Raw genomic sequence first — 22760 nt, 5'->3', positions numbered from 1 at the left:
CAAGCACCGCCACAGATTAGGATGAGTGAAGTGCAAATGCTCTGGGCCAAACTCAGATCTCCTTCTTCCTTGGCACCAGCAAGAGGTACCGTGGCACATCTGCCAGGTTTCCCTCTGCCAGCCTCAGCCTGTGCAGCCCCTCATGCTGCCATGTGCAGCAGCCCCAGCGAGCTTTGCATCCTCATCTGCTGAGCATCGCTGGAGTCACCCTGCCCTGCCTGCCCTCCCTCCCCACAGCCAAACCGGAGTTGTAATTTCACCATTGCTCCCCAAGGATTCTCCATCAAGACCAGCTGTGGTGCAGAACTAACCTTCCCCAGCCAGGGTGCCCCAGCCCATCCCGCTGCTTCAGGCAGGGCTGCTCGGCTGCGGCACAGCCCGGGCGGGCGAGAAGCAGGCAGAGGAAGATGAGAGGGAGGATGCTCCGAGACTGGTCCAGGAGCTGCAGCGCTGGTCCAGCATCGCCACCTGGTGCCCGGCGCCCGGCCCGGAGCTCAGCTCATCCTGCCGAGATCGATTCTAACAAACACTGCAAATACACTAAAGTAGGACCAGAAAAATTCAGTCTGGAGTGCAGCACAATTCTGGTAGTGGTTCTCCAAGAAAAAGGGGCAAGAGGTGAGCAATTAACAGTGAATTACAGTGTACAAGGGGATACATTAGTAAATAAATTGCATTAGCCCAAAAAAACCCTTTCAAGCTGATTGGCTCACTCAGCACAAAGGGAAGAGAGGACACAGTTTCCAGTCACACTTGGCACTACGTTTGTGCCCAGACTTTGTGTACTGCATCAGATTCAACTCCTGGCATCCTTCAGAGAGCAACAGGACTCCTTGGGCACCACTCACCTACATGCCAGCATAGAGGAACATCTACAGTCAGGCTGGGAACTGAAGAGCTAAAAAACAACCTTGTTACCCCTCTATATTACATCCCTTGTTAAAACCTCCTTACCCAATATATCCCCTAATCCACTGCCTTTGGCATCCCCAAGAGATGTCCCTGCATAAGGAGAGGGGATCCATTACCAGAAACTTCAGTTTTACCCAACTGCTGCTTTGCACAGCAATGACCCTCTACTTGCTGAGCTATCTGGGCCTCCAACCTTCAGAGACAGGCAAGAGGAATCACCAGTGCCAAGACACCTTGCAGGATCAGACCTCAGTATCCCCTGTCCAAGCACCACCTGCTCTGCAGACTGCACACAGGGCTCATCCCACCTTGCAGAGCAACTCTAATCACAGAACCAAAGGACCACTTTTGTAAAAGTATGCTTTTGTTCTTATTTTGAACCTATCCTTCTCCAAAAAGCATCCTTCCTTGAGTACTGTGAACCTTAAGAACTTGCTGAACACAGACTAAAGTTCTTCATGTTTGAGGGCTCAAATGACTTTTCCATAAAGTTTGTGGAACAGAAAAAATACAAAAATACAGCACACACTAACAACTTTGGCCAGGGAACAAGACAAGGTCCATTTAGCCTAAGATGAAATTTGCAATTGCATGAACACACAAATTAAAAGTTATTTTGGGAAAGATAAATTCAGTGGAATTCAAGTGGAATCAAAACAGTACTGAAAAAATTAGAAGAAAAACCCCAACAAAACAAACCAACTGGATCACAATTAAAAAGGTCAAAAATTTATTTTTCCTTAGGGCATAAGAGGCATTGTAAACAAAATACCAACAAACAAACAAACAAATCACAAGTCAATTCTTACAGTCTGCAAGCATTTGAAGATAGAGTACCCTTTTCCCACCTCCCCCCAAACACTGCAAGCCTGCTCAAATGGTAACAGGCAACAATCCTGGGCCCCGAAGGTCCAGGGAGTTTTGCCATGTCCCAAGCTGGGACTAAATTTCTCATGTAAGAAGGACACTGCATCTGTTTTATCAAACACTTAAAAAAAAAAAGTCCAACAAAATATAAATATTACAGACAAAGATCAGATTTAGCACCACCTTTGGTCCAAGCAATCAATGAACTGGGAGATGACAGGTACAGTTTGTTTAGCAAGTCCTTTCTGCCTGAGTCTTTGAAAACATTAGAGGTTCATATTGCAAGAACTTGTAATTTCTCTGAGAAAACACTTCTCAAATTCTGGCAGTCCCTCACAACCTCCCAGGGTCCTGCACACAGGGAGGGGGGAGCATCCTGGCTGGGCAGCAGCACCCAGGCCAGCAAAAGTCACTCAGAGTGCTTGGCAGAGCCCTGTGGGACATGGCAAACACTGTGCCAAGGGTCTGCTCCTGCTGTGGCCCAGCAGAGCTCTGACTTCAGGCATGGAGCAGGAAGAGCAGTGACAGCATGAATCCTGAATTTCCCTTTCCACCAACATTTGCCACCCTCCACCACCTGTGAGCTGCCAGGGAGGGAGATGGCAGATGCCTGGAAGGAGCTGAAGTTGCCTCAATGTAAGTTATTTCAGCATATCTGGAACATGCAAATCAGGAGTTCTTTTATCAGCTGTAGTTTACTCCAAGGCCTTTTTAGGCTCATCTTTTCCAATACACACATGCCCATCAGATGCATGGTTCTGAATTTTTGCAAAGAGGTGTCACTGACCAGCACTAGTGTATGCCAGGACACAATCACAAGGACCTGTGACTTCCTAGAAGAAAAATTAGGTTAATACAGCACCTGGCCACATTTTATGTTTCTTACAACTCCCTCTCCTATAAGTGTCCAGAACTCAAATCGTCTTTTCCTTTCCTGCAGGAATTTTTGAGCAGTCCTGATTAACCATTATTAAATACTGTTCAGTTCCGAAATAACAATAGCTCCAACAAATGCCTATAGAGAAATGCTAAGATCTACTTTTAGGCACAGTAATCTGAAGTCTTTGTTCTGTATCTTCATATGTACAATTTCCCAAGACAGATGGTATTTCTTATTCTCTGTTGAGAGACCCATGCTGAGTTTCCACCTTTACAGAGACATGATTAAAATTTCCCAAACAAGCACTTGTTTTTACTTCACTGCTTTAGAACATGCTGCTCTAGGGAAAAACCCCCAACCTCAGTTGCTTTACATTGTTTTGCAGTTCTCTGAGCAAGCAGTTGGTCATGGCACAGAGAGGAGGGCAGCCCCTCTGAGCGCATTCCCTGTCCCACACAGGGCACAGCCATGAGGACAGCTCTGAAATAGTTCTGGGCTGGGCACTGCAGTCAAGTAAAGTCTGCAAATTTGGATTAAGGGGGAGCTTATGCTTTTCACAGCTCATTCCCCCCACCACTGTTGTATCCAGAGCAAATGAAAACATTGTGCTATGGTGATTTCATTAATTCTTGCTGGGATAAAGCCACACTTCTGTTGCCCCAGTCACAGAAGCAGGCTCTCAGTACCATATATATCAGCTAAATCCTCACAGGTCCCAGCTGATTTGTGCTGAAGCCTGAGGAAAATTTCTAGAGAGTCATTTGGCAAAAAGGAGATCTGTATTCTCCTCAATGCTAATACATGTTTTGTGTTGGCCCACAGAAAATTTGCTCATTTTGTTAACCAGTACTGTAATGTGCATCCAGTCTTTACAAATGTTTACACACAGACTCAGGGACTGGTCACAAAAAGATCTGTTTTGTGTCAGTTCAGACAGACTGGGGCATCTAATCCCTCATTAACAGTAACTCTTGCCATCAATGGCAAAAGATGCTCTTAAGTGCAGAAAGTGTCACTTTTCTGGATTTCAGTTTTACTGGGACAACTGAGAAAGGCAATATTTTTTATAATGCATATGATTTCCTGTCCTAGGAAAACCCCTCACAGACTCAAGCATTGTACAAACAGTTTTATCCAACTGGTCAGCATCTCAAGTTCATTAAATAAAAACTGAACAATATTTGAAGCTACAGTTATTATTTCTGTCCCTAGCTCACATTTGTTATGACACATTATGAATGTCATGATGTCTATCACCTCTCTAAGAATTAATTAATGACCAAAATCTTTAACATCTACATGATCAACAATATTCACTCCACTGCCTTCAGTGGAGCTGGATCAGAGGCCAAAACAAAATATGGTCCAAAGCTGTTACCACAAAAAAGGATTTCCCCAGACTCATTTTCTTTCTCTCTTAGCTTAACTTGCAACCCAAAACAAACTAAATGGTCTCCTGCCCATAAACTCTCTTAAAAAAAAAAAAGCAAACCAAGAACAAACAAACAAAAAAAGCTCTCAGCTAACTCCTTCTCATATTTACTGCAACAGAAACCACACCAACTTCTAGACCTTTTTCCGAAGCAGAACAGACAAATTGGTTCCCATATTAAAAACAAAACAAACAAAAGACAAAAAAGTGTCACCAACTTGACCACACGCACACTAAGACCAGCCACACATTTCTCTACCTCTGGTCACCAACATACTCTCCCAAGACTCCAAGCTCCCCCAGGTACATTCCCATCACCTAACCACTAAAAAACGGAGCTCTACACCAACACAGAAATGACAACAGCATCTAGTTTTCAAGGTCACATGAAGAACACCAACCACCCAAGAAACCCACTGCAAAATTTCACTGAGACCAGGCCTAGATCCATTTTTTTTTTTCTTTTTGGTCAACTAAAACTTTGGGACGGCAAACCCTCTAGGAGCTTCTAGTACAGACATGTGTCACTGCTCTGCTAATGCAGAGGAGAACAATAGCTCAAACAAATTTCAGCCTTTCTTCACCAACAGGTTTAGGCTCCCAGGAACTCACTACCCACAGTTTGCAGAGATAATCTGGGCTAATTAACAGCTCTGGAAACAGTTACAGATGTACACAGGCACCTGAGCTGCTTTCAACACCCACCTGGAGTTACCCACATCTGAACTTTAGCCTAAGCAGCAATCAATCAAGCTGCTGGCAGGGCTTCTCCTGATATGATATTTGATATTGAGCCTTAAATGAGGAGGCTCATCTACATGATCCTTCCTAAACACTGCTAGCGGAATAATAAGCACTGCTGTCTGCAATTAAATCTGCACTAAAGGAACAGCACTGATGTCATGTGCAAGTCAGCCAGACAGCAGAAATGCACTTACTCTGTCACTACTGACCCCACTTCGGACCCTCAGTACAAAAAAGTCATTGTAATGCCACACATGCTTTGCTTTTGCAATATTCCAGGTTTGAGCTCATCACGAGTAATGAGCAAGACTTTTCAGCAAGCCTGGTCAGCATGACACAGAAAAATTCCTCCTAGCAACTGGAAACAATTCTAGCTTCCTCCTTCCCTGAAAGTCCAAGACAGGAAGTAGTTACGTCAGCTATTCACTGAAATACTTCATTTTTTAAAAGGTTTATTTTTCTTTTCTTTTTTATTTGTTCCAGTTTACTAATTGCTACAGACCAAGCTCCAGTGACTGCACTATTCTTTTCTGTCCTGCTTCAAGGGGACAGAAACAAACTGAATTAATGTGTTCTGGGGGGCCCAGAGTCAGGACAGAATTGAATGCCCCTCTAGGGGTTTTGTTTATTTATTACTCCTTCCCTGGTGACCCAGAAGCAGTTCAAGAACAAGCTCTCCAACCACAAAAGAACTGTTTGCACAGAGAATGCTGCCACATTGCTTACCTTTCAGTCATCAAATACAGAGTCAATAATACCTTTGATGGGAAATATCTGGAGAAACCTGAAATATTTACCTGAATATTAAATATCATATTTTGAAATTTTTCTTTCAGTGCCAAGTGATTCTCCCTTCCACCTGTTTTTCTCCTCCACTAAACAGAGACCAGAACAGGTACCACTGTAACCCAACAACCCTGAACATCAGGGAAAGGTCACTAAAGCCAACATTGTTCCAGAAGCACTACTAGCACCAGGTTGTTCCTGCCAACATGGACAGGTTTAGAACAGCCGTGCTTGCCCAGTCCACCAGCTGAACCTTGGTGTATATAAACTCCCAGACACACAAACTGCCTCATCTGCAACAAGCAGATAACCTATGTTTGTCTTCTGTTGGTGGATCAGTGGCTTCAGGATACAGATTATCATAGTATATTAGGGACTGAAAAAAAATCAACTTTTCTCAATAACAAAAATCCTGTTACAGAGCAGTGATGTATTTAAACCATCTATACAGAGAAAGCACCTGCAGTGTCAGACCAAATAATTCATGGCCTTATTAGAAACATCTTTTTCCTCATATTTTATCTATCTCTCCCCCTGCCAATATAGTTACTTCTAATTTCTTTTCTAATTTCTTTCCAAATGATCAACATAATTCCCATAATTTCAATTCAGTAACAAACAGGAGTCTCAACTCAGGACAGTAGTGGCTTATGCTGACAAGAACAGGTCTGTAAAACGCCAGTGTGAAGCTTAAAACCAAATTTATTTATAAAAAAACCAAACACAAGACAAAAAAGATTGCACTCTCCAACTAAAAATCAACACTACCTTGATGCAAGAACAAATTAAGAACATAGTTGATGGGACCAGCCCAGCCCTGACAATATAAAATGGGGAAACTAATTTGTTCTGACGATGCCAGCCGTGTCCGCACGCAGTGCGGCGCAGCTTCCGCTCCAGGAATTGCTGCAGACTCCCGGCCCTGATGCAAGGGCACCCAAGAGAAAAGAGCTCCTCATTCCACCCTTGGCCACCCTGCAAAACTGACACCCCAAAGCAGAGTTACAGGTGACTCCTTACAGACACCTGTGCTCTGCTCCAAATTGGGTCTAAGATGGAGGAGGAAAAGCAGCAACAGCAACAAACATCCCAAGCCAAAGTCAGCTGACTGGGGGCTCCTGGATCCGGCCTTATGTACAGTACTTTGAAAATTACAGACACACACAACAGACACGACTGCTGAGCAGCACAGAGGGAGAGAAAGAGCAGCACAAGCACTGGGCAGCGTTAGCAGAGGCCATCAAACAGTTCAAGTGTGCGGACACATTCCCATGCATCATCGCAGTGCTGGTCCCTGCTTCTAGTAAGCAACAAAGAGCAAATGAAAACAAAATAACTTAGACAAACACATGCTCTCAGACCATCCTACTGGTACTGATGGCAGCTATCAAACACTGCACTGATACACAGCACTTCACTACGTGGCTAAATAGCATCTGAAGCGGACAGAGAATGAGCTGCTGGTGATGGAAAAGCACCAGCAAACAGCAGCAAAGCTCCAGCTGGTTTTAAAGAGCTGCAATGTTGGCAGCACAGTGGATCATGGCAGAGCAGCACCAAGGCTAAGCAGCCCTGTGCACCCTTTGGAGGTGTAGGAACAGAGTGCACAGGGCTTGCTTGTGCTGAGAACGGTCCATGCTGAGCACCCACAAGTGTCTTCTGTCAGTGTAACTCTACTGATGCTTGTGGGACTCTTGCCAGTTTAGACAAGGGCATGTGAAAGAATTAAGTTGGCTCCTCAAAACCAGATTGCTAATTGGTAAAGTATTAGAGGTTCTCCAAAATCACGTGTTTGATATACTATTTCAATACAGCTGCAGAATTCCGTTTTTCTGTTTGAATGCAAAGGTCTCTGGTAATATTAAGGCTTTTTGACAAACTTAAGAACAGCAGGACAAAAATTAAGCAGAAAACTGAGGTACATCTCTCCAGAGTAATTAACTAGAGCCACAGGAGATGTACTTTCCAGAGCTCAGTGAGTCAAGTGCTCTGGCTTTCACATTTCTCTTGCACCTTACAAAAATAGTCCAGTTTTTCAAAGGTAGTAGATTTTGCTGCTACCTGTAAAGTCACATTATTTTTGACAGCTGGAAGTTCTCCTTCCATTCAAATAGAATTTAATACAATATCTCTTTTGAAGAGCAAAGTTTCTGCCCAACTTTATTTAGAACCTGACAGATCCACCTTTGCAAGCCAAGAAATATGAAATCAATATCCAAAACATCTGTGAAATTCTGCAGGTGAGAATTAACCCAAATAAAAAGGAGACTTTTTCTTCTTAGGTTAACAATAAGGGCAGAAAAGTAAGGACCTGCAAAAATATTTCCATAGCTCTTGCAATAAATACAAGTAACAATGCAGTAGCCAAACTTGGGACTGCACCAGCAGAATTATTTTCCCTTCTGAAGCTACCACCAAATCTGAAGTGCAACAGAGGACTTAACTAGCAGAGACAAACCAGAAGACAGAATCATCCAGCAGAGACAAACCAGAAGACAGAATCATGCATGGATGACATACAGAGTGTTTCAAGCATAGCTCAGAAGTCCTGTATTGATCAGGATGTTAATGCACATTCTATACATAATCCTGGTGACATGCTGCATAATCCTTATGCTTCCACTAACAGGTGATACTTGTTTATGGAAAGCATCCATTCCCAACCCAAGCCATCCCAGCTGTCAGTCTCTACCTACCCAAGGGTCCTGTTTTCATCCAGTTGCCCCCTCCCCTGCATTTCCCCTTCCCTAAGAGTGCATGAATAGAGAATTGCAAACATTTCACACTGCACGTTCCACTCCAAGTCCTGGATGAGGGGCCTGTTTATTCTATGAATATTGCACTTATCCACTCATTGGATTTGCTTTTTCTCAAGAATGCAGAATATTTGGGAAAAAATAGAAAAAATAGTAGGATACAACACAGGAAAATATGAGTTATTAACAAGCTAGCTATGAAGATCTAAAATTAAATAGTACTAGTTCTATTCTGTTAATACTAGTAATATGAAAATAATGAATGCTTTATCAAATTCCCTTGTTTTTCATATAAGATAAAAGCAGTAACTTTCTTTTTAACTGAGGAAAGCAATGAATATATATTACAATAAAATATGATTCATTAAGATCTGAAAGTGATGAAAACAATTATATAATGCCTTCGTCAAACTTTATAGCATCATAATGGAAGGAGTCTTTGGGGTACACATCCACAAGGGACAAATGCATTTTTTAGCTATACCCATGCAGATATGAATTTCCATTTTGAAGAGTCTAGCTGCAAGACAATCCAAATCTTTCCTTATTGTGTATTTGCTACTACTGAATACATCAATTTAAAAACTTCCTGTTGACACATCAGTTGAGTACCTCAACATGTGCCCATCATCTCTTTTATCTTGAAAGGTGTGGCTTGCAAAGAACTGGTACATAGGACTGCATGGGGTGACAGCTAAAACAATGAACAGGAATTGCCTCCCATGGGGAAGGACTCCTAACAAAATGCATGACTCTTGCTGTTATGAGGAAGTGTTTTGAAAGGGGAGACAAGGGAAACCAGCAAATAAACTTTTCAGGCATTATATAAACCTCAATAACGAACTCAGAAGTGCTCATTATTATTAAAGTTGCAGTATACAGCAAGACACAATTTTCACATTCTTTAATTTTGTTCTCTGGCATTGGAGTTTGGAATTTCTGCTGGTCCAAATTCAAGACTTTTTGGAAAATACAGAGAGTGGGTGAGAGCAGACAGCACGAGCAGCTGCCTCTTCCCCCAGAGGAGGGCCCCCTTCAGCTGCAAATGGCTTTGCTCAAGCCCTGCAGACTCTTCCTTTTAACAATCTGAAAAAGAAATTTAAACAGTACTATTGATTTCTGCATTGAGTGTTCACTGAGGTGTACATTACATTTAAATATTGCTCTTGATCCAGTGTCAGTTCTGACAAATTTAGTAAATAAAAGGTGACGTTAACATTTTTAGAAAAGAGCTAAAACACTTCTAACAACACTACACTGCCCTCTGAGTACTCTGCCAGGTTTTCCTGCCCTGCAGTCAGCTTTGCTGATGTAGCTTAAGGCCCTTCCCTCTGCTTCACAGCTAAGAGTGAAGGGCTTGCTATTTCAGGTATCAGCAGAACCGACCAAAACTAGCTGCTCGCTGATGGAAAAAAAATTTATTTTTCTGCTACCTCTCAGCTGAAAGCATCAAAAAAAGAGAGAACACCTCAGTGAGAGATGCTATGACAATGGTAAGACAGGAGTGGGAAAAATTACATTTGGAGTATTTGTTTTAAAAGTGCCCTTTTAAACACAAGCAGCCAAAACAACTACCAAGTGAACGGAAGCCCAAATGGACGCTCTTCCACCAGGGTGGAAGCCAGCATGCCAAGTGGTGGCCAACAATAATTTCTGGCACCAAGTAGGCCATCTGCAGCCCATCCTTTTTGCTGGTAGAGGTGAGGGCAGAGGGAGGCCGCAAGTGTGGCTCTGCAGCAGCCCATCTACAGGGTCTGGTCTCTCTCAGGAGGGTGTGAAGCCTTTGAGATGGGATAAAGCAGCAACTGAGCCATGGAGCTGCAGCTGTGTGAGAAAATCCTGGCAGTACTGCAGGCAGCCTCATGCTGTGCCACCCTGCCCTGCCTGAGCACTGCAAACCACCTCCCTGTAAAGCCAGAGCTGGAGAAGCAAGCCAGCAAGATGGAACAGGAGCTGTGGGACAGACAGACATCTGTCTCAGGCAGATCCTGAAGTCTCCTAACCTGAACCTCGCTGAGAACCTGCATCCACTGGGGCCAGCCCTGTGCAAGGCACATGGCAGCCAGGCACTGGAACTGTGCCACAAACACCTGTGCCACCCCACACCCTGCAAGGACTCCTGCAGTTCACAGGTGCCCAGGGCTTGGCTGTGCTGGATGCAAATGTGAGTATTTCCAGCAGTCTGGGCTCTTCTGTCTCCTTGCTGCTCTTCCCTCCTTGGATAGGGGCTCATGTCAGACCATACCATACTCAGAGAATTCAGTGGCTCAATGCAGAAGATCTGGGAGCTGTGCTTTACATCCCCCCAAAGAGATGACCTAGTGGGAATGTATTTAAACAAAACTTTAGAATATTTTAAATAATAAGTTAATTCTTAATAAATATGTGCTTCAAGAAAATGATAATTATATACTGCACCTTTAAATAATGCACTTAGTTCTCTGCATTGGCTTCCATTTTGGTTTCTTTTATTGTTAAAGTGCATTAATTCAAAATAATGAACCACTTCCGCATCATTATTGTTAAAATAAATCATAACATTAATACGAATCACTAAGTCACTACTATTAGTACTGCAATCTAGCAGATAACTCTATGTATTGCTCTATTTAATACTGTCCAGCAGAAGAATATAATACTTCTATTATAATCTCACAACAGCTCCAGCAGTCTTTTATGGCTGCTACCATATTAGTACAACTAAAAATGGGGAGAAGTATGAGAGACAGGGCCACAATGTCTCACACTGACACACACCCAGTGAGATGAAGCTAACTGGACATGCACTTACACATTGCATGGTGAGACATCAACATACAGAAAGGACCCTGTAGTGGGATATGAGCTGTTGTGCAGTTACACCTCCTTCTCCTGCCACCACAATTTAAAGGGATCCCAAACAAACAGCCTCCCCTCCCCACCTGCACGCAGAGAGCTGCCTGAACTACAGCACTGTTTGTAGCCTGTAGCTGTGGCACCTGGATGTTTTTTCAGCTACTGAAAGGACATCAGCCACATTAGCTGTAGGCAACTCTCTTAGTGTTATCATGGAAATTAATAAAACTCCCAAACCACACACACATACACACACAAAGAAAAAAAAAAAGAAAAGAAAAAAAAAAAAGGAAAAAAAAGGAAAAAGACAAGAATAACATATACGTTTCCTAATTTTTTTTTTGGCAGTGAAACATCCCCAGTAACATATGGTCTTGTTGTGCTGTTTTACTCAGCCCCTTGATCTCAGCTATTTTGAAACCTTTATAACCTTCAACTTCCAAGCCAAATCAGTGTGAAACTCTGGTGGAAAAAAGGACATGTAATGCTTTGTGTAAACCAGTAGTGAAATGGTCTTCTGTCCCCCCCATCCCACCCTCCCTTAGAACAGATTTACAATGTTGCCTATTATTTAAAGGAATTAGATATTGATCTTGAGTGATTAACAAGGCCATTAAAGAAAACCCCCAAGCATGACTTCCTTAAGCACAGTAGGGATTTAGTAAATTATGTTTACAGTACAAGGCTACCACACAAATAACTCCATGTTCCTAGTCTCTTCTGATGGGTATCTCTTCCACTTCCCATCCTGTGTGCCACATTTCAAAACATGAGTTACAAAAGGCAAACAGAACTGGAACTAGAAGAGGCAGCTTCCTGGTTAGATGCATTGTAGACCAAATCGCTTTGATATGAAACCTCTGAGCCTGAGAAGCCCAGGCCCACTTTCCAGTACAAACGTACACTTTGGATTCAAGTGGGAACAGAAACACATATTTGGCTCCTACTTCAGTTTTAAGTCTTTTCTGGTAAAACTAGACACACATACTAAGAAAATACAGTAAACCCAGAATGCACAGAAAAGACAAAAACAAAATACAAAATCAATTCCCCAAAAATATACAAATTATGTGCAGACTGAGTTTGATGGCTTTTTTTTTTTTTCAACTCATTGTAAACAGTGATGTTGCAGAAGGTTACAAATTTTTCTCACTAATATCTTGGTGGGCCCTGCCAGCAATCAGCACCCTTGGATTTGGACCAGAGGGCAAAACAAGAATTAACACATCTGACAGCTTTGTCTTTAGTGTCTTAAGGGACTGTGTTGACCAACAAAAAGTTGGATAACTTTTGAGAAATCTAACTCTGGGAAGAGAATCAACCAGTGTCACCTGGCAGGAGTCAGGCACAGAACCAAACATGAAGCCTACACAGTAACAGACGTGTTTAAGCAAGGGGTTTGTAGGTTTGTTTTTACAAGCACCAGTAGGCATCACTGCCCTTGAACACCTGAAATCCCAATTCAAAGAACAAGACAGAATGAAAGGAAACAAAAAGCCCCCAACCCACACCACCTCATGGCCTTTTCCGGTGAGTTAGTCGTAACAATACTGAAGTCAGAGACCAAAACTCTCCATGATGAAATGATGAAAAGGCTCCAACTCTGGACCTACCAACTGTTGAGTATAGTAAAAAAAAAACAAAAAAAAAGTGAACATCTCCAAAGGATTAGAGTCCCTCTGTGTTTCAGAAACTTTCATTTGCTTCTCACTTTAAGTTGTGGAAAAGCATCCATAATTCTTGGGTATTCCACGTATTGACAAAAATGAGGAGAAAGGGAGCCAAGATTGTAAAACAGTTTGGCACAGGACTCCCCAGGTAGATGCATGTGTATTTCTCTCACAAAAGGCACACATTTGGTTTCCTATCAATAATGGGAAGGATGGGATGTCATACCCTGTTACACATACAAGATTATTAACAACTTCACAAAAAGGCATTTGACTATGCTGCATCTTCCTCGTAGTTGCTTACAACATGTAAACCCCACAAACCTCTCCAGAACATGGCAGATTTGTCCTCATATAGACTCCTTTGTACAAACTGGAGCACAGGGAAACGTCTTTTTGTGTAGCAATTGTTTTTTCCACATGTACACAGCAGGAACAGTATAAATTAGGGAGGTTAAAGATATTGCAACATTAGTTCTTTTTCTCCAAATAATTTGAGGGCACCCAGCCTTTGAATGGCTTCACACCACTCATTATCTGGCAGTACCACCAGCCGTTCGGGTTCCTTTCGAGGACCTCCATGCAGACGCCTTCCTGAAACCCCGCAGTCTCCTCATCCCCTTCATAGTCTGCAATGGAAACATAGATGTCCTTGAGGTTGTTGTGGATGAACTGGGATTTCTCAATGGGCTTTGGCCTGACTGTGGACACAGGGATGCCGTTCCTCTGTGTGGGGAGGTTGGAGGTGGTCTCAGAGCTCTCTGTGCCCAGCCGCTCTGGCTGCTTTCCCTTTGTGTCACCGGGCTGTGACCAGGCGTTGCTGAAGGAGGAATTCCGACGGACGGTCCTAAGTTGATCTGTGGCTGTTAAAGACTCATTCCTGCGCAAGGAGCACGACAGGTTGTTATCCTTTGGTGGTGGAGACACAAACACTGACTGTGGACGGACAGCAAGTTGCCTCACACCATTCCTCATTTTAACTGGCCCTGATGCTTTGGAAAAGCCACCAGGAGGTTTGCTTGGGATGGGTGGTGTTGCACGTTTGCTCTGGTTGATGGTGTTCAAAGCTTGAACCCTCTTCTCTATCTTCTCTAAACTGTTTGACTTGTTTTCATTTTTCCTGTTCCTGGCAAAAGAGGAATCAGTCTCTGCTGACATAGTTTCTCGCTGGTTATCAGGGAGAGCCAAATAATGGGAAGGAGCCCAGCCTTCCATGTCTCCATACTTCAGGTACCACCATCCACTGGCTTGCTTTTCCAGCACTTCCACTTCTACTCCTGCTGGGAAGCAAATTTCAGAATCCTGTACCTTTTGGTATGAATCAGTGGTCACATAGAAACATCTGGAGTCATTTTCTTGTTCAGTTTTGGCAGTGTGGCTGGAGCAGAAGACACCACGGGAAGGAGCTGTGATGAAATCAGCCGAGCTTCTCCGAACAGGGTCATCCTGGTTATCAGAAGCGGTGCGTGGGGGGCTCGCAGACTCCTCACTTCTTGAACCTTTGAGTCCACCTCTGAGCTGCCCAGTTGGCCTCAACTGACGCCTTAAAGTGCTAATATCCATCTTTTCTTGGCTCTGAGAGTCTGCCTTGTTCAGGAAGGGTTTGGGCCTAACGATTGGCTTTGCTCTGATGGAAGGACTCTGCCCGGGATCTTTCTTCATGCCTGTTCTTGGCACGCTACGTAAGCCAACATCTGAAGCTGATCTTGGTTTTGTCTCCTCACTCCTGGAATAGTGACATTTTCCAAGATCAGGCTGAATGTTTTTGTCTGTTTTGAGCTTCATGAGTGATGATTTCGGAGAGCTGGAAGATGGAGAATTCCTTCGGATCAAGGACAGAGAGGAGCTTTTCTGAGAATCAGAATCCCCACTAGATTCCTTGTTGGACAAAGCATCTTCCACATAACGCCTGAACCCCTCGTTCTCATAGATGGTTTCTTCTTCATGAGCAACTTCTTCTGAAGACTCTCCTACTTTGAACTTAGCTTTCTGAAGTGATGACACAGGTGAAGGCTTGAGGGCCTGAAACAGTCGTTTTTCAGGAGTGCCCTCTTCATGGTGACTTTCACTCACTTCACACTCCGAGTCAAAGCCAAAGGCAGGTACATCATACTCAGGTTCTTCGTATTTCAGCTTGTGGGGAGAGTCCTGGGCATCTCCTGAAGAAACTGCTCCAGGAGTTGTTCCTTCTTCAGAGTCCTTTGGTTTACTGGGAGGTGCTGGGGGTGGAACCTTTGGGCGTGTTAAAGTACTGGTTCTTCTGTTCAAATTTGGTTTCTTTCTCTTGTCAATGTAAGATGCTGGAGCCCATCCTTCCTTCTCTCCAATCTGCACATACCACCAGCCCCCAGAATTCTTTTCGATAACCTAAGAGGCAACAAGGAACATGTTACTTAGAAAAAAATCTCAACTCACTGCTTCCCACTCCTCCCCTTCCAATCCAGTCCCATGCAACAGACATATATTACAATTTTTCCAGATACACTGTTAAGGCTCACCTCTGCTTTTTGTCCTCCACGAAAGCTTATGCCATCAGAGATGCATGACTGGAACTCAGCAATGGTGTAATATTCCACTTCCACGGAGGGTGGCTCTGGTGGCTTGGGTAACTGAAAACCCTACGGCAAATAGGATGCTTTGTTCATTTAAGCCAAAGACACAGTCAGCTAAACAGCAGTATGAAAAAAAAAAAAAGCTTTTATTCACTAAGACTCTTCCTTCTTCCTGTGCTACTTCCTAATGCTAACTGCCCAGTTCTCCTGAGCAGGAGTTGATGTATTGATATGGGCTAAACGAGATAAACCTCTCAACATATGCACTGCTCATGCCACCTTCACCAACTATTAAAACTGTAATAATCTTTACCTGAATAGTAAAATGTTGTACTTGTGGGTGATGAAGTGTGAGCTGCCACTGCAGTCACACTAAGAGCAGCCAATTTACCCTCAGATTTTGTCCAGAAAGATTCAGCTCTGGATAACATGCCACAACTGCAGAAAATTGCATTGCAACAGACCCCTAACAGATTCTGCCTGTCATTAAATACACTATCTTAAAATGTCATCCCAATGAATCATTGCTCTGTATCTGCTGCTGGACTTTTTAAACAATCTGAATTAGTGAGTAATGTGAGCTAATGGGCATCTCTTCTAGCAAGAAACAAGGATAATATCATAGACCCCCCCGCTTTGCCCAGGTGAAGTGCTAGAAGGGAAGGACTTTACTGCTTGATCAAAACAATTCCAAAAAGACCCAGAACCTCTACTCAATCCTAACACAACCTTGCTAAAGGTTCTATAAGAAGTGAGACAATGCTATTTACAGCCATTCTGGCAGCATAGCAGGCTCCTCCAAAAGCTAAGTGTCTTTACGTTAAGGCGCCACATTTTAGTATTTGCTACAATTATTTTTTAAGGTGATAAATGTGAAAAGGGTCCTTTCAGGAATTTCAGTATTGAAAGCTTTTCGGATGGGCACAGTGCTCATCCGCAGGGCAGCTAGGTGAAGCTGCACAGCTTCTGCACTTCACTACTTAGGATTCTGTGAAAGAACCATAAGTCAGAGCATCCACAGACAAAGCACAGGACAGACAAAGACACAAAATGATCCTGAGCCATCAATGCGAGAAGGGCAAATCACACACTGTGCTTTATTCTCCTGCTCCTCTATTTCTATGATACCCTTCCTGTAACTAACAGTCGATGTTTCATCACACACAGCATGTGACATCTCACAGAGAATGCAGCTCTGCACCTTAGGAACCGTGTCTAACAATGTTATAATTGAATGTTTCTGCACTATAAATGCTGAAATACAGCAGAAGCACAGCATAATAAAATGCTTTCAGATAATAGGATAGTTTGGAGTAAAAGAAGTTAATTAAAACCAGCAGATATGCTCAGGGTTTCACATGCAATATCACTGTTATTTTTAGCATGGGATTAAGTGTCATAGTCTTGCCAAAACAAAGTCTAATTGAAAATAATGCAAAGAAAAATAGGAAGAAAATGCTAATATGCTATTCATGTAGTTTGTTAGGAAGCATCTCTGGTGACAGAAAAATTACAAGTCGCATACGGCTCATAAAGGGTACAGCGAAGATTAAACACTATGCATTGCCTAGATAAACAAGCTATTAGCATGACTTTTTGTATAAATATGCTACTGACTAGTTGCTATTGAAGATGACAGTTCTAACCTCAAATTGGTACAAACATACAGGATTCTAGCTTTGGGGATAAGAAATCATAGGGGGTCTCATTCCTGTAGCACACATCCTTCCACAGTATTCTGAGCCACTCCAAACACGCACAAGAGTGAAGCTCAGCCACCTCAAAGGGGGCAGCAATGGAAACAGGGGACACATTCCCAGTGGCTTAAGACAAGAGAAGGTCGGAAATTTCAGTCTGGGCTAAAGACACCCAGAAGACATTTAAACCTCCTGAGTCAGCCAAACAAGTTTTCATGCACAGAACACAGCAGCTTTATCCTATTCTCCCTTCAGCCCTGATTAGTTGGGGTAACATTTTGAAAAACAGAAAATGTGATTTATCATTAGGATGCCCTGAGGTCTGCTCAACACTTAAACAATGAAATGAACAGGTATGCAAATAAAGGATCCCTCCCACCTTGTAGAACTGCACAAAGTCTCGCAGAGCACCCAGACACCTACCCACTGCTAAGATAAACCATAAACCAATACACACCAGACTGGACTCTCTTCGTGGGGGTGGCCTTGTTCTTAGATTTGGAGAACCTGAGTAGAAAAGGGAACAGGGAGAGTTTATTTAACTTCACAAGTACTGCTAAACACATTTTTCAGCAGCTCTCTGCTGTTACATAGTTTGAGAATAGAAGCCAGTATGTGCAATATTTAAGGCATCTCTATGAAACAAGATAGGAAACTATGAGAATATATTAGAAATACCAAGGTAGCTTAGCTATTCATCTCTGCTAAGCCAGCAAATTTAAGAGGAAATCACTGCCAGAAAGCAGTGGATTGTATTTTCTCCTGGATCTGACCAGCTCCATTGGAGACTGGATAACAAAGGACTGACTAATACCTATTTTTCCCCCAGCAGTAGAAGTAATTCACTAAAGACTCACACTGTCCTCTCTCCTGTTATTTTGCCATTCCTTGCACAGAATAGCATCAGCATCTGCATTTCGCAGATGAAGTAGTAAAAAACATCATAGCAACTTGCCCCCAGGAAAACAGCAGAATAAATGCAAGAGACGACACAGGTGGTCTCCTCAACTTGAACATGCTATCACATTATCTACTTTTCTGGCCTAGAAGGGCACATTTTAGAGCTTTCAAAAGGGAAAAAAGTATTCTCTGGTAAAATTAACAAAGCAAACACGTGTAGGCTAAGATAAAGAACCACCAGTCAGCCCCTGCATAAAGTGAAGTTAAATTTTATCACTACTAGTGAAGGATTACATTCTGGAGTCCCTCTTGATACATCTACAGGCTATGCAAAGGTCTGCTTGTGTGGACTTGGCAGTATGGCCAGGACATGTGGGACCTTAGCTGACAGGCAATGCCAGCACTGAAAGGCAGAGAACAAGAATTTACTGCAAGCCTGTGAAAACCCAGACTAATTTACTGCCTTACTTATTTGAGCTCTTTGTGGTGCTATCCTTGCTATGGCTGGGGATCCCTGGGCCAGTTTGGAAGCCTGCTTGTCTGCAGTCATCATAGCATTGCCATTAGAGTCATTGCACAGGATGGGCAAACTGATTTCCTTCTTGGTGATGTGAGTTTCTGCAGACTCGTTTTCTACTTGAGCTTCCTTGTCAGTAGATGATTTCTTGTTCAGGAGGTTACTGATCTCCATGATGTTTCCTATGATTTCCACTGGCCCAGTTAAGTTCTTTTTCCTAGATGGAAGATCATCTTTAGCCTTCTTCAGATATGAAGCTGGGGCCCAGCCTTCTTTGCCCAGATACCTGGAGAGCCAAAAGGAAACACCATCACATCAAACACAGCCTTCTCATGCATTTCAGGTAGAAAGATAAAGCAAAGTGATGGATGAAAACATCAAACAAAGTTTTCAGTTCTCAGACAAGATTTTGTAGTCTCTACTAATTTATTATCCATTGATTAGACATAACAAAGTCAGTTGAGCCAGCAGTGAACTGTGTAGATGAAAGCCACCAATCATCCTAGGGAAGGAGCCTTTCTGGACAAGAAATAGTTACACACAAGGTAAAGAGCTTCACCAGGTTGTTTTATGCCTCCCCTAGACAGTACCAGGCAAACTTTGTATTTTCCCACACAGTAAAAAAGCAAACTAGTAAGTAAAATATTTTAATAGTTTTAAACTTCCTAGTAGCAACACAGATTGAAAATGGGCTAAAATAGGGGTGAGCAACACCTTGTACAGAGAACCTGCACTGCAGTTTAAGATCCTTGTGCAAACCACCCTCCCTTAAACTATAAAGAACACTGGCCCTCCTTCCGTAATTCCCAGCCCTGCATGAGCGGCTTTTTGCCATGGAACATGTGGGACCTTAAACTACTGCAGCTTCTTCTAGCACTGCAAGATCAAGAAACAATTTGTCTGAGGAAAAATGGCTTTAATGGAGACTCATTTTCCTGAGCAAGCTAGAGGCAATTTGAAGAAATAAACTAGGAAATGTGAACAGATACCTGAATCCAGTACGTGCTCCTGAAACACCACCCTGAGCTGATCATGCTACACTTCAAACTGAGGTCATTCTTCCATAACTGGGCTTCAGGGAAGATTTCTTTTTCTAATTCCTGCCATTCCTAACACCTCAGCAGGGACTTCAGATTACAATCAGACTCCAGGGAGGACCATGTGGACGAACTCTGCTTTCCCTAATAAAACCCTAACTTGCTACAGTGAGTCACTGAAAACTTTCTCTCTACTCTCTCAAGATACCCAAAGCAGGCACTTGAAGTGTAAGTGAGAAAGCAGGCATCATTAAAATCCTGGTGCTCAGGAAATCTGCAGGAAATACAAAGGTTAAAACAGGAGGACTCTAAGGTTCTTTATTGAAAAGGGAGCCTCATTAGACAGCAGAGGAAAGAACAGGGGCACATGGGATATGAGCAAATCACTTCCTGGCAGGTGAGCTTCTTTGTCATGACAACACTTGGATTCTGAGGTTTCCAGTGAGATTTCTGCATCAAATCTCATCCTGGTCTTCCTCACGACATCCACACACACTGGGTCTGAGACTTTACAGGGAGAACAGGAAAATGCAGTGTAGATTTGATTCTCTAGACTTCTTTATTACTCTTCCTGTATAAAAGCAAATACAATTCTAGTAATGACTACAAGAATCTTTCTGTCCAAAATCCTGCCTTTTCCTCCTCGCCCACCTAGACCAGGCAGGATACTAGAGATTCTGCTTCTCCTTACATACTTGCCTTCTGTCACACATGAAGGTAAATATCTATGATCTCTCCTGCTCAGAGAGTTTAGTGGCAAGGTTTTCCAGTGATTCTGATGTCAAAGGAAAGCATTCCAAGAGCTCTGAGCTTTCTGTGATGCATGGAGACTAACAAGAAGTAGCAGCCTAGTACTAACTTGATTTGACTTCAAAAATATAAGAGCATCCACTGTGTGATGCTATGTCAAGAAGCAATTTGGATCTATTCAATCTTGTCCCTTTTGAGGCTTTTCTGCTAGGCCTCAAACCAAGCCAAAAAAGGAAAAGGAAAAGGAAATAAGGAAATGCCACAATTCCTGCTGTGCCAGCCAATTTAACCTGAAGTTAATGCTGAGCAGTAGTTACCAGAAATTATTGGTTTATTTCTGCAATATCACAAATAAATACTACTTATGTAAGTGTAATATGCTTACATTTTTTACCTTAGTCCTTGAATTTGTTAATCTTTAAGCCCTTTGAAGAATAACCTTGGAAGATTCCTTGATCTTCCCCATTTTATAGGTGAAAGAACTAAAACAGCTATTAATCAATTTCAGCAAAGTTCTGAACCAGTAACAATTTTCATTTCACATCTTAAGAGTTGACTCACAAGTATCCTTCCTTCCTTTATATTCAGAACCTACTGCAGTCATTTGAAACCCCATTCAAGACTCCTCCTCATTTCAGTACTGCCAGCACCTCCCAGCTGTGCTTCATTCTCATGGGCTCAGAGCAACCACAAAACGAAGGACATGAAGGCAAATAAAAAAGCTTTACTTAGCATATTGGTACCAACTTGCCCTGCAGTCAGTCCACTTGGGCACCACATGATTGTACCTGCTGCTGACACCTGGAGACAAAGTAAGATCTAAATGAGGGATGCTAATGCCAGCTATGGGCACCCTAGGAAGCAGAGATCTACTGAATTCAATGCAGCAGTAAGAAGGATCCCAGGACAGAGCCTTTCTTTAATTTCTCCCTAGTCCTGATTTATTTAAAGTCATAATGCTTGTGGGGCAGCATAAAGACAGACAGCAATATTGCCTCTAGCTTGTACAGCATTGAATTGGGAGGGTCTCAGAATTAGGTGCAGTGATTTGGTTCCTTCATGCTTCCAAAACCTTCCCTGTTTATATTACATGAAGGAAAAAATGGATTAAAACCATAGGAATGTTGAAAAAAGTCAGAAGTGCCTCTGTAAGTCTGAGAGTCACATCTGCTTTCCAGCTCCAGAGCACTGGAATTACTCCAGAGGGAAGCAAACTAGGGAAATAAAAAAAAAATAATGAAAAAAAAAAAAAAAAAAAGAAAAAAGAAAGAAAAGAAAAAGAAGGACAGGAAATGAGGATCAGCACATGGCCAAGAATTTGGAGAAATTACATATTTAAGGTGGAACAAGCTAATGTCTTTAAGGTGGATTTAATTACAAACTACTGGATTTGTTTTCCTCTCTACACATTGACGTGTGTTCAGCCTGTTACCCAGCCCAGAGTTCAGCTGCATTCTCCTCCTGCTCCCTCTCCCCTCACACTCACAAGAGGAGGAGGAGTTGCTCCTTCAAAGGCACTCAATACTCAGAGAAGCAAATTTCTGCAGGAAGGGAATCCTTGTCTGAGGGGTACCTAACAGCATTCAGGGCAGTTTACATGTAACAAACAGCACAACAGCTGGAGATAGCTACCCAGGCTGCAAAGGACCAGCTTGCAGGATGGATCACATCATCAACATTTCTGCAAGTGTTGCCCATGGGAAAAAAAAACCCCAAACTATTTCTAAGAGTTTAATCCTCCAGGAGGAAAGCAGCACAGGGGAGCACAGTTGGCACCCCCTATACTTGTCACACATACGGGAGCACATAACATCTTCCAACAAGAAGAGGGGTTCCTCAAATCAAAATGCCTCTTCCAAAAAAGCCAAGTACATGCAATCCCCACCCATCATGGGGTGGCTGGGGTATCCACTGTCCTTTCAGCAGATTCCATGAATGGAGATGCCATGGAAACCACTGCAGCAAGTGTCATCATGCTGCAGAAGGCACTCCTGGCATATAGAAAAATGTGTCTTTTGGGTTGACTCAAAGAGGTGTGTGAGAAAAAGGGGAAAAAATTCAACTAATTGTAGGAGTGCTAATATGGCAAAGGGAAACCTACAGTAGTAACCAGGCTACAATGCAGAAATAAAATAAAAAAATAAACTAGAGGTGTCTTGCAATGGTTCTCCCCTCAGAAAAACCTATGAGCTTGATTCCCCCATCTGAGACTTTGGATTCCACTTCTGTAGACAATTAATGGAGAAAAAATGTGACCCAGGCATTTCTGAGCTCCTCCTATCTAGAGTGCCTTCCTGGCTCCACTGCTATCTTTATTAGCTTATTTACTCCATGGGATCATTAGACAGAAAAGTGATTTTTTTTCCTTCTAAGTAAGGGAAATCAAGAAAAACAACAACACTGCTTCAGTCAGCATTTTTACAGT

General features: G+C 42.7%; 1 protein-coding gene across 10 annotated transcripts in view; it reads right to left on the bottom strand.

The window, feature by feature from the left end:
- Positions 1-1625: 1625 nt before the first annotated feature.
- Positions 1626-22760, bottom strand: part of SH3PXD2A (SH3 and PX domains 2A) — a 242460-nt gene continuing 221325 nt past the window's right edge. For 9 of the 10 annotated variants that reach the window (XM_063163269.1, XM_063163270.1, XM_063163261.1 and 6 more), the window contains 4 exons: positions 18500-18834; positions 17589-17638; positions 15381-15500; positions 1626-15249 (listed from right to left, as the gene is read on the bottom strand). In XM_063163269.1, the coding sequence (XP_063019339.1) occupies positions 13354-15249; positions 15381-15500; positions 17589-17638; positions 18500-18834 (2401 nt within the window). In that variant the 3' untranslated portion in view covers positions 1626-13353. The remainder of the gene's footprint in view (positions 15250-15380; positions 15501-17588; positions 17639-18499; positions 18835-22760) is intronic. The other variant, XM_063163262.1, reaches the window with a different exon arrangement.

Source organism: Melospiza melodia, chromosome 9, assembly GCF_035770615.1.
Source record: "Melospiza melodia melodia isolate bMelMel2 chromosome 9, bMelMel2.pri, whole genome shotgun sequence".
Lineage (NCBI taxonomy): Eukaryota > Metazoa > Chordata > Aves > Passeriformes > Passerellidae > Melospiza > Melospiza melodia.
This window is presented reverse-complemented; position numbering and strand designations above follow the sequence as displayed.